This window comes from Triturus cristatus, chromosome 2_2 (assembly GCF_964204655.1).
Source record: "Triturus cristatus chromosome 2_2, aTriCri1.1, whole genome shotgun sequence".
NCBI lineage: Eukaryota > Metazoa > Chordata > Amphibia > Caudata > Salamandridae > Triturus > Triturus cristatus.
The window spans coordinates 808,288,109-808,301,032 of record NC_140582.1 but is presented as its reverse complement, the minus strand read 5'-3'; the positions used below and the strand labels follow the sequence as shown (position 1 = coordinate 808,301,032).

The following is a 12,924-nucleotide window of genomic DNA, read 5'->3' as shown; positions in this document are numbered from 1 at the left end:
GCACACCAAACGCAAATGGACGCCTTCCTGCTGACAGTTGATGCCGAAAAGGCGTTTGATCAAGTGGACTGGCACTTTCTCAGCCACACTGTGACCCAATTTGGGATAGGGGAGAAATTTGGGGAGTGGGTGAGCTGCTACTACTCTAGACCTACAGCATCGATCGGGGTGAATGGCACTTCCTCTCGTCCATTTTCCATACAGCGGGGCACCCGGCAGGGCTGCCCGCTGTCACCCTTGCTGTTCGCCCTCTACATCGAGCCTTTAGCCCAGAGGGTCAGAGATAACCCCCGTATACGCAGAATTCCATTTGGGGGTGAAACGCATCAGATCAGCCTCTATGCGGATGACGTGATTGCAGCATTGATGAATCCGAGGGCCTCACTCCCCACCTTCCTGGCGGAATTGGATACGTTCGGTATAATGTCAGGCTTCCGGGTCAATGTGGGCAAATCGCTAATTTTACATTTAAACTCCGCATCCCCTACACTTACCCCGGGGGAGGAATGGCTCTCAGGCATCCAAATGGTGGACTATTTACCCGACTTGGGACTAGACCTGGTGGCAGCGGTGCGCTGTACGTCTCAGCTAAATTATGCCAAATTAGCGCAACAAGCAAAGAAAGACCTGGGTGCCTGGAGCAAACACAATCTCTCACCGCTGGGAAGAATAGCAGTGGTCAACATTCCACTCCTGCCCAAAGCACTATATCTGTTTCAGACCCTCCCAGCGGCACCCTCCCTTGGGGCGATCACTTCGCTGCAGCGGAACATTAACCAATTTATCTGGGGGGGGGGGGGTCCACGCCCGCGGATAAGCAAAGTCTTGGGATATGCGTGGCCCGAGGCAGGGGGTTTGGGGATACCGGATCTCCTCAGTTACTATAAAGCGGCCCAACTGTGTTACCTAGTGGAATGGGCTAGGCCAAAATCCGAAAAGCAATGGCTTTTCCAGGACCAAGCCCGAGCCGGAATCCCTCTTTGGAAGGTCCCCTTTCTGAAAAGAGCCCAACGCACATGCAGTTTGTTGGGGTCCCCAATCACTAAGTCGGTGTTGTCGGTCTGGGATGGGGTGGCAACAAAGAAGAACCTTACAACATTCCCGTCCCCCTTAACACCCCTATTCGGGAACAGCGAATTTAACCCTGGCGTGCCCGACAAATACTACACGGTGTGGCAGGACACCTCTTGCCGCTCTGTGGCGCACCTTTTCGATCTTTCTGGAGTCCTATCATGTTCCCAGATGAAGCTTGAATACGGAATTCCTGAATACGAGCGTTTGCCGTACTGGTAACTATGGCACTGGGTGCTTCAAGGGGAGGTGAGGGATCAAGGGGGCAGACGTCTGACCAAATACGAGAAATGGCTCATTACTAAACTTACTGATAAGGGCCTGATATCCGAAATGTACAAAATGATTAGACACAACCCACCGCCACTCGCCACGCCGAGCCAGAGGAGATGGGGGAGAGAACTGGGGGGGGACCTCATGGCCAAGGACTGGGAAGGGATCTACTATAGGGCAAAACACACAGCCCGAAATGTAGCAAGCGTAGAAATGGCCATGAAAATAGCTACATATTGGTACCTCACACCTGCGCATCTACATAGAGGCAACCGGCACAGAAATCCAACTTGTTGGCGTGGCTGCGACGGCGAGGGAACACTCTTACATATTCTGTGGGAGTGTCCACTGTTGTCCAGTTACTGGCCCACGATCCTAGATCAGATAGATGAGTTGTTTGACACACAGATCCCAAGGCTTCCTGTCTATGTTGTTCTAGTCCTTCCTAACCCAATCACCTATCCCCTTAAGAGCACGAGAAGGCGTCAAATGGGGCTGGCTTTAGGGGCAGCGATACAAAACATATTATCGCACTGGGGTTCCGCCACTCCTCCTACACACACGGGTTGGCTACATAGGCTATGGTACATCTTAGGAATGGAACGAATCTCAGCTACCCTGAATAACTCCACCGACTCCTTTAAGAAAATCTGGGGCCCATTCCTTAAACTGCTCTCGTCAGAATTCAATGAGATTACACAGCCCAAATACCTAAGAGTGTTACGTCTCTCAGCCCTTTGGAAGGACCCACTAGTCACCCCTGCCGATTAACTGGTGTTGCTGCAGGAGTAGAATTGGGACCTGCCTATTGTGGGATAGGATTACCGAACGGGGGTGGGGGGTGGAGTTAATGGTTTTGGTTTCCAAAGAGGGCAGAGCTCTTATGTTGCAATTCACTCACAGCTGCATATATGCTCTCTTTACTTCTCCCTTTACAATGTTGATAAGTCTTATCCTGCTACAAGATCAGCTGTGGATAGTACACTCTGCAACATTATGTTTTTATGTTTTTTGATCATGCCTCTGTATGGTTGTCTAACCTTTGAAAATTCAATAAGTACATTTAAACATAAAACTGCACACATAGCTCTGCCATGGCAGGCCTGAGGTATGTTTAAAGGGCTACTTAAGTGGGTGGCACAATCAGTGCTGCAGGCCCACTAGTAGCATTACATTTACAGGCCCTGGGCACATGTAGTCTACTTTACAAGGGACGTATCACTAAATTGAATATGCCAATAGTGGATAAGCCAATGTTATCACGTTTTCAGCAGAGATACATACACTGTAGGACTGGTTAGTAGTTGTAAAGAGCCCAGAGTCCTAAAGCCAACAGATATGAATTCAGCAAAAAAGGGGGGAGGAAGGCAAAAGGTTTGGGGGTGACCATACAGAAAGGGCCATTTCCAACTGTACCCATGTTTAAGAGAAACTTTATTTAATAAACCAGAGACATTACAGAAAATATAATTTAAAAAAATACGTTAAAGGAAGGTCGACATTCATAAAAATATACAAAAAGATCGAAGAACATAACGAAACAAGGAAAAAATAAGGCTATTCTAGCACATGCTTTGGAAAACATATTTTAGTAAAAGATGCTTAGGAAAAGGACTATAAGACATGGATCCCTTTACCTCATAACATGGCACCATAAGACCACCCTTTGATAAGGGACCAGGCACCTCCAAGGATAGTCTGAATTGTGTATAAGCCACCACCAAGGATCAACGTGAGGGAACTCCTCAACCAATTACAAGCATTATCCACCGCAGTTTGTTGAAGGCTTCAAGATGTTTCAGAATCCAGAGCAGGGTAGCCATCTGAGGAGACTGGAATGTGAGGAGCTAGTGTTACACCTAACAATTATATAAAAAATGATAGCACATGGTTTTTCCCTAAATGTTAAACGAGGTTCTTGAGATCAGAAATGACCCTGTGGATGTAGTGTGCCTATTGTTTAAGACCATGTCTTCAGAACAATAAATATACATTAGACTAAGCCCAGAGACAAATTACATTACAAAATGTCTATTAAAACACTGCGCACACAGTGCAGTTTGGAAACTCTCCAAGCAAAGCGATGGCTGCAGTATCATTAAAAAAATTTAAAAGCTGGCGCAAATCACTGGCAAAGAATAATTTGACGAACCAAATGTCCATCAGAGTTGAGTTATGATAGCAATTGGTCACAAATTTGTAGGTATAGGAGTCGTATGGTTCAGTTATTAACTTCAATATCTCTGTACTCATTTTCTAAATTTCACATTTAGCTTTTCTGACCATAGCCCAAAATATTTACTTCAATAAAAGCTGCTGTATTACGAATCATTCTTTCTGTTGTCATGAATGCATGTTGTGATATGATGTTAATTGTATACCTTTCTTTTCTCTCTGTAAGACTTAATTTTAGTTGGCAACGTTGTATACCATGCTTCAAAGCTAGTAGACAAATCCACGTTTAAAAACATCATGAAACGTGCTGCACTTCAGCAACAGATGGTGCTTTTAGGTCTGGGTTGACAAAACCACGTATTGCTTACAAAATACAAAGAGTGGGCTTTGGCTCAGTCTAGTTCAACCATTGGCTTATTGGATCAGCCTGCATCAGCTATTGGTTTGAACCATTGTCAATCACATCTTAGCTCAGGCCAAAGCTCTACTTTTCTCGCATCATCATGGTATTTATTGTTTTATGTATCATTCCACCACCCCTGTAGTGATTGCTTTGTAATGCATAAGGGACTGCATTACATCTGGAAAGCACACTCAGCCATTGCACATTTTGCCACATTTAATTCTTTATCTGCACTGTATACAAAAAGCAATCCTTTTTAGGTTTCACCTGCACAGCACTTGCACTGTGCTTGTGAAATCTATTGTATTAAATATAAATCTTAAAAGGGGGCTTACATCCCGCCCTCTCGCTTTCCTCACTTTTCATTGGTTCCAGTGCTTTCCACTTACTTTTCCTCCATTTCTATTGGTTGTAGCATGTTTTCCTCATGTGCTTCTTTTATCATTTTCCTGAGGCCGTATTACTGTTTTAATCTGCTTTTGAAACAGAACTTCTTTTTTTATGTTTTACTCACACAGTACTTGCTCGCATAGCCAGCACCTCTCAACTGGGCCCCCATCATAGGGAACTGCATGTGCCTTGTAGTTTCATGACAGCTCTTCTCTTATTGTTATTTTCATTGTGGTTTTACAGCCTGACTTTAATATGGACGCCTTTCAGATGTTACCACGAAAGTTCAGGGCTAGACACAACAGAAAGGCTTTGAAACTAAAGAGACAAATGAATGCAATGTGTATTCTGGCGTGGATTTAAACAAGAGTTGAAAAGTACTCAAGAAGAGATCATTTACTCTACACGAATCCGCCAAATACTAAGCAATCAAAAATGCACATATATTTTCTTTAATTTCATCAAGTTCAGAATGAAGTATTACAATATGATTAACACATGCGCTCCGTTATTTTCAGGCATTGTAAGTCTCATAACAAACATCTGTGAAAGATTAAATGAAACGTTGTCTCATTTGGCGTTGTGGTCCACTTTTGTTCTTAATATTTAACCAGGAAATTTTCACCTCCCTCCCCCCTCTTACTGCGTCTGTTGTGCATCACAAAAGTATCATTTTCAAGACGGCTGGTGCTTTTAGTTTTCCGAGGAGAAGCTTTTAGAACCTTGTTAGTTTTTGCGATTGCTGCGTAAGGCTCTCTCCTCATTGGCTGATAATATCCCCGCTTTCTGCTACTGCTTGGGTGTGAATGGTGCAGGCATGGAAGGGTGGTGTCTGATGTGCTGCTTTGTGATTTGGTTTACAAGGGCCAGCTGGGCGCCGGTCAGGTGGCAACCTTAGGTGTCACACTTCTTAGCAGTACCTTGAGGCACAGGCCTTTAGGCTCTAGAGAAGCCGTTTACAGCAAACGCGACTACAGAAATGTGGTCGCTAGGGGAAATGACAGTACATCCCAGTATTTTTTTTAAAGTTATTATGATTAATTTGTTGTAGCCTCTTCCAAAGCTCAAGGATTTATTTGTTGTTGAGGTGGAAAAGTACTCCGGGGGCGTGAATCATGGAGCGTTCAGTGAGATTCTGAATTCCGTGCACATCTGCAGGTCTGTACAGAACCTGCAGATATAATAAATATAGCTTGCTTTTACGTTACATGCCACTTGGTTTTCATCTGTTACTGCTTTTTCCTCCCACCCACTATTTCTTTGTGTGCTGTACCCTTCGCCCCACCCCATAACCCGTCCCTTCTTGCCTATACCCCCCTCCACTTGTTTGCTTGTTGAGAAGCTGGCACCAGGGAATATCTTTACTCATGGTACCGGGGGCATTTTACTATTCTGTGCATGTGGCACTGATGCCGTGTCTGTGCAGACAGCTATGCGGGGGGGAAGGGGGCGTGGGGAGTGAGTCTCTCTTCTTTAATGTCACACTAGGGCATTTCTATGCTGATGTCAATTTTGAGCATTTCTGAGCTGATGTTTACACCAATTAATTGATGTATTTGAGGGTGTTGTTACTTCATACTTGTTTTGAGGTTCACTGCATTTCGACAGCAGCATTTTTAAGCAAAAACCACAAATGGCACAGTTGTTTTTCAGTGGCAGGCCTTTTTATTAGTCATATAGTATTTGGACATTGACAGTGTCGCCGATGTGCGTCGCTCCTGCCGGGCTAACATGCCACACCAGGGGTAGGGAGACACTTGGCGCAGGGGTGCAAGTGCTGAGGTGCTTGTATCGCTCTGCTCCTGTTGCACTGATAAATAACCGTTGCAAATCTCTGATGACAGTGGATAGTTTAATAGAATAGAGACGGGGAACAACTTGTGTTCAGAACACCATTCTTGGTTCTTGCTGTTGTTTTTAGCTGAGCTGTCTGGGGATAGCACGCGGCAATTGTAGTTACGCCATTGCAGTGCATTCGTTTCAGAATGTGTTCACTGAAGTTCCAGGCACACAGAGCCATGTACGTGGCGTTTCCAAGCTCTGTAACACTAGCCTTTGCACTCCATGAAGGATGTCCACACACATAGCAACTATTGTCACGGTACCTTTGCCATGCTTGTCAGTAAGTGTTCGCTGCGGCTCAGGCAAAATGATTCCAGGTTTTTCACTGTCAAACGACCTGCATGCATGGGGGTGCTGCTTCTAAAACAAAGCCACTCCTTGCTAGCAGAAAAGGTTGGTCTGAAGCTATCTGGGTCACCAGACAGCAAAAGAGGGCTCATAGAATCCCAGGTTTTAGTTGATACTTGTTGACTCTGTGTTTTAGTTGACAATTGCTGACTCTATGATTGAAAAGCTCTGCAGCTGCAGGCCAGCAAATGAGATCTGTTTATTTAAAGCACATCTGTATTTTATAAGCCGTGTCTATCTTCATTTACTGAGCTTTCACCATTTTATTTTTCGCCAGCTATTTTAATTGCAGTCATTGTTTAACCCCCACCACTCAACACATGCAAAATATTTTCAACACCCACCACTCAACACATGCAAAATATTTAAAATTAATATGTCCTCACTGGTATTTATTTTAGTTGCCTAAGGATGTTGAAATGCTATTGTGTCCTAGAATCCTCTCAATATGGGGTGATGGAATTCACAACTTTGCATTGCCGTCCATTCCCCATTATATTCCGGACAGTGGAGAAATCTGGCTTTCACAACATCACCCGAAGGTAGATGACCGCTTTATATAACCACCAGATACTGCACAATATATTAGCTTTCTCAAAACAAGTCATAACACTTTTACGGAGTTTCTTTAACTTATATTGCACAACTGCTCACTGACGTGAAACTTAATAAAAAAATAAAAATATTAATAATTACATTGGCGAAACCTAATGCATTTACCAATGCTTGTTTACTACAGCAGGCGTTTCTCAATGATTGAAGTGCAAGCCTGACCCTAACATCGCCTCCTAAATGCTTGTTATCAATCCACAAATACCAATAGCACACTATCTGATGCCACCACTGCTACCAATAACACCATCACCACCGGCAAGACCAACTCTGACACCACTTTATCAATACCACCAATACCATCATCAGCACTGCCAACAATAATACCACCGCCATTGCTACTACCGCCACAAATATCGATATTACGGCCAACACTAATACCACCAGGATATGACCCCCACCGTACCAGTACCACTGCCATTGCCCCCACTGATAATATCACCACCAGTACTACCACCACCAAAGAACACCACACACACCAACAGTAAAACACCACCAACAGAACCAACCACAACTCACTGTGCATTGGCTAATCCAGCAGTCCTGCCTTTAATGTGCTACTGCATGGAAACAACAATATTTTTACATGCCCCTATTTGCATTCGGCGTCACATTACACGCAGAACAATTGGCTTTGCCAAGACTTGTTTAGCTCCATTCTTTAGGCCAGATTAGAACCCGGAGACTCTCCTGTTCTTTTGAGTCAAACCTGCGAAATCGCTCTTGAAGTTTAATTCAGGAAATGGCTCATGCTGTCACATAGTTGATAACATACGAATACATAATTTCGGCATATTTGCATGAAAGGACGTTCGCATTTCAAAACTTTCTCTTCAGCAAATGTTTAGTGTGTGTAAGAAGGACACTGTATTGCCAAGGATGTCCAGTCCGTACTAATTCACAGACCTGGGTTTTCACAGACAGGAATGCCCGGAAGGAAGCGGATCCCAGCAGCACGCCCGCCGAGGAGGCTGAGCCCAGGCCGAGCTGGCTCCTGTCTGCGGCCGCCTACGGCAGCCTTCTCTTCCTCACCTACTGGGTGTTCGGCGAGGTCTCCCTCGTCTCCAGGTGGGCGGTGAAAGGCCACCCCGACCGAGGACCAGATCCCATCCCCTACGGGTAAGAGTGTATCCTTGCATGTTCATGGAGCGACGGCTATGTCTCTGGAGGCGCTGCAGTGTAAAGGCCTGATTTAAGGATAGTTCCAAGCCAACTATGCACTATCATCAGAAAAAGTACAAGCCAGCGTTAAAAATAGGGGGTGCGGCACCCCCAGATACATTGCAGACAGTGTGGCAGACACATGTGTACAATGCCGCTTATTGTGTCTTTTTCTTGCAACATGTTATACTTTTAAGGAAAATCAAAGGCTGGCTGGAATTAATTAAGCCAGGCTTCAACTGTTTCCAACACAACTAGTGATATATTCGGTTGCCACTTAGATTTTATGTTTATAATTGTATGAATTAAATATTTACGTGTTTTGTTTTCATTCACACATGTTTGGGTTATGAAGTACGATAAAGTACATGCATATCAGCTTGAAGAATTAAGATAATTTTGTACTTAGAGACAGTGCCGCTCAGTGCTCTGGTGAGATGGGAGCTCATGTTCCAAGCAGTGTCAAAAACAACCCCAGGCACATTAAATTAAGGCTAACACGATGGTGTGTTATTCCTGTTTTGAAAATATTATTATATTATTATACTAATTTGTAATGCGCGGCGAATAATCTCCAGGGGGATCTCTCGGCGCCTGAGTAGCAGACACCCAAAAAGAAAGAGAATCCTAAAACAGCCGGGTCTTCAGCGGTTTCTTCAAGTGAGGCAGGTTGGAACAGGGGCGGATCTCATCAGGGAGACTGTTCCAATGGACGGGGGCTAGATGAGAAAAAGCGCGACCGCCCATTTTGGCTTTCCTAATTCTCTGCGTGCAGAGCAAATTGCGATTGCTAGATCTCAACTGACGCACGGGTAGATACAGCTCAAGTTTCTTCTTGAGGTAAGCAGGGCCCGTCCCCTGAAGGGACTTGAAAACAGTACATGAAAGCTTGAAAACTGCTCGTTTTTTTAATAGGAAGCCAGCGCAAGGGATGGGGTGCGTACCGGTTTATTGAGGGCAAGGCGGGCTGCTGTGTTCTGAACCACCTGCAATTTTGATAATAGGTCTACCCTGATTCCGACTAGTAAAGAGTTACCATAATCCAGTCTACTAACCAAGAGTGACTGAAAGAGAGTTTTTCTTGCCATGAGAGGGATCCAAGGGAATTTTTTTTTTAGCATCCGCATTATTTTGAAGCAGGTGCCTCACAACATCTTCAGATGTTCGTCCACAGAGAGTTTATTGTCGATTCTGATGCCTATATCTTCTGTTTGAAAAGCAGTTAATGAAATTGCAGATCAACTTTACAATGCTTTCTGTGAGACGTGTAGATCCAATCCATACTGGCATGCATTGCACATTATCTTCATGCATAAGTGTCATTAACTTTTGCAATTTAATCTTAAAACATCCACATTCTTTTCAGTTCATATCCTGTTTTGCTTTATTTATTAATTTGGCTATTTGACACTGCACTTAACACTTTCAAAGAAGAAGGAGAGCGCTTTATTGTATTCTATTGTAATTGCATTTGTATAGCGCATACTACCCCTGACGAGGCGTCAATGCGCTTTTTACGGCGAATAGCATGTTACTCCGGGACCCATAGAGGATTAGTGTTGAATTAGTTTAGTGAAACATGCAAGTAAGTTTTAAGTGCTGGATAGGTTAGTCAGTTATTTGGATTCGGAAGGATAGCAGAAGGATAGAAGAGGAAAAAAGGTTTGTATTTATATAGCGCTTGTTACCCTTGATGGAGTGTTGAAGTACGCTACTCCGGAACCCATAAAGGATTAGTGTTGAAAATTAGTATAGTGAAATATGAAGTAATTTGAGTGGTGGATATGTTATTCAGTTATTTGGATAGAGAAGGGTAGGTTGCGGGATAGATGAGGGAAAAAGGCTTGTATTTATATAGCGCTTGTTACCCCTGATGGGGTTTTGAAGCGCTTTTTTGGCGAGTAGCACCCTACTCTGGAACCCATAAGGATTAGTGTTGAATTAGTATGGTGAAACATGAAATTAATTTGAGTGGTGGATATGTTAGTCAGTTATTTGGATTGAGAAGGGTTGGGAAGGGTTAGAAAAGGGAAAAAAGGTGTGCATTTATATAGCGCTTGTAACCCTGATGGGGTGTTGAAACGCTTTATTGGCGAGTTGCACGCTACGCTGGAACCCATAAAGGATTAGTGGTGAATTAGTATAGTGGAATATGGAATTTGGAAAGTGTACAAGTTAGTCTGTTATTTTGATTGAAAAGGATAGAGGAGGGATAGAAGAGTGAAGGATTTTTCTTTATTTAATTTGTTTTTTTTAGGTCATAACAGTAGGAGGAGGCTTTTGGATGAGTAAAAATGGTTTTTGGGGGGAAGAGTCAGAGGGAAGAGTTTAGAAAGATTTGTTTTGGGAGATCTGTATAGTAAAAGAGGTGTCAGATGATACAAGGAGGGGTAGAGTAGGAGAGAGTCTAGAAAGGGTTATTTTGTGGGATCATAGTAGTGGTATGGGGTTTGGGATAAATGAGAGCGTGGATGTAGTGGATATATTGATAGATGTATAGGGTGAGAGATGCACAATGGAACCAAGTACATGGAGACCAAAGATGATTTTTTTTTTAACAACATAATTATTCTACATGTTTATACAAAGCAATACACAAAGATAGGTACATTTCTATAGTGAAAATAAATTGTGGGTAGGTATAACTGAATAGGAACATGGGCAGCATTTTTGGCCCTGGTCCCGACCAGCATTGAACAGACTCAAACATGCAACTGCCCTTGTCCTCTCCGCCCTTTACAGGCTCAAACAGGCAACTGCCCTTGTCCTCTCCGCCCTTAGCCTCGACGCCCGTAGAGAATAATTTTATTGCAGAAGAAGCATCGCCAACATGAGATGATGTACAAAGAATAGTGTAGTTTTTACAAATAACCAGGCACAACTGTATTTTTACTGTTATTAATTGTGTGGCCTGCACATGTAGTAGGTCCACCATTCACCTTACTGGGAACCAAGCAGTGCATTGTAGTGCTTTATTCTCTCAGGGTAGCAAAGCAAAGCAGTCCAAGGCCTACTCAGGGGAGGTGGTGTGGCTAGCAATCACTGTTCACAGGCACGTAATTATAACAGTCAATAAATGATTGTCCAGTCACCACTTTTTCTTTAGAAAAGCAGAAGTGCTTTTATTACACACTCAGACTACTAAGTACTATGCAGTAATTTACAAATATATACATTATTAGATCGAAAATACCACAGATGACATTATATAATCACCTTTAGCCCCTCTAAAGGGATTATACAAACATGTAAGGTCAGTCTACTGGCTGGTCAAAGGTTCTAGATCCACAAACCACATGTTAAAAACATAATGTTATGCTTAAACTCAATCATCAATCATAAACAACAACGTTAATGTACCTATTACTGTCAATAAAGCATATGCACTATGATGAATACTCATTTTCAACATTATTACATTGTTGTGTTTCGATTTAGATACCCGTACTTAGGTTTCCCTGAACCATGTCCTTATATAGGCACAATTCACATTGCCCTTATTTAGGCATAGAATCCCAGTCCTTATTTAGGCATAAGCCATGCTATCCAAATACAGGCATGGTCACCTACATCCGTCCATCCCACGTCACAACGAGTTCTTAGAAACCAGACCCTTAACCCATCGGGACTTTCCCTAGCTAGGATTATTGATTTCTCCAAGAACTCATCTATTATGCATGAACTACTATTCCTTAGGGGTTCATTCATGACGTCTTCCTCTGCCCGACTTTACGTCAATGCTAGCATTCCTGAGCACCTTCCAGGTATAAATATACCTTCCCTTACCATGGCAAACCATGGCTCGGCTGCACAGCTCGATACGGCTCGCCACAGCAAGTTCGGAAGGAATTTGAGTCCCCACCTGACGCACTGATCAGATGCTGTCATCCCTGCTCGCAGAGAATCCAGCTTCCAGTGTTCTGACTTCCTTCGCGGGGTGTTGGATTTTGAGATTCGGAAGGAGATTCCCACCTCTCTCATTCTAAGGTATGGAGCTGACTAGAACCTAGAGGGACTCTTGGCATACCAAATAATAGCATACCATACTATAGAAAACAGCACCTATTTCTTACCTTGTACTACTCTTCGGTTAGGTACACTGGGTAGAACTATTTAGAAGCATCAGACGAGTATTCCCTTTTTAGCCTGTGTTATTTATGTATGTATATATGAATATATGTCATAGCTAAAAGACAATGCTATTGCAGTATTATTTCCTCTTACTGCTTATGCTGTGTGTATTATATCTTGCTTACTGTCTAATGATTGTAACAGCTCATATCTGTTACACGAGAAACAAGACTGTTCAATAAATCCTTTTATTGAAACACCCGTCTATCTATTTCTACAATCATCCCCTAGAGTGCAGTTCTCCCAGCTATAGAGCAAAACCTCTAGCCTTGAGAATGCTTGAAATATTAAGAGCATGTCAGAGGATTCTGTTTTACTGAGCCCCACAAATATAGAGCCATTACCTTAGAAACTTCTTGGGAGGGGGCGGCTGCACACCTGCAGCACCCCATTACTTGTTTTTAACATTGATTGTGCACCCTGCCTGTTTTGGGGGCCACCATAAGCAGCAAAATATACAAAGAAACAAAGCCCTGCAGGGCATTATAGGACGCTCCTCCAGTAGCAGTGAATACAGA

General features: G+C 43.3%; 1 protein-coding gene across 1 annotated transcript in view; it reads left to right on the top strand.

The window, feature by feature from the left end:
- Positions 1–12,924, top strand: part of CWH43 (cell wall biogenesis 43 C-terminal homolog) — a 546,701-nt gene that overhangs the window by 219,108 nt on the left and 314,669 nt on the right. The window contains exon 5 of the mRNA XM_085642112.1: positions 8,035–8,233. Within this exon, the coding sequence (XP_085498238.1) occupies positions 8,035–8,233 (199 nt within the window). The remainder of the gene's footprint in view (positions 1–8,034; positions 8,234–12,924) is intronic.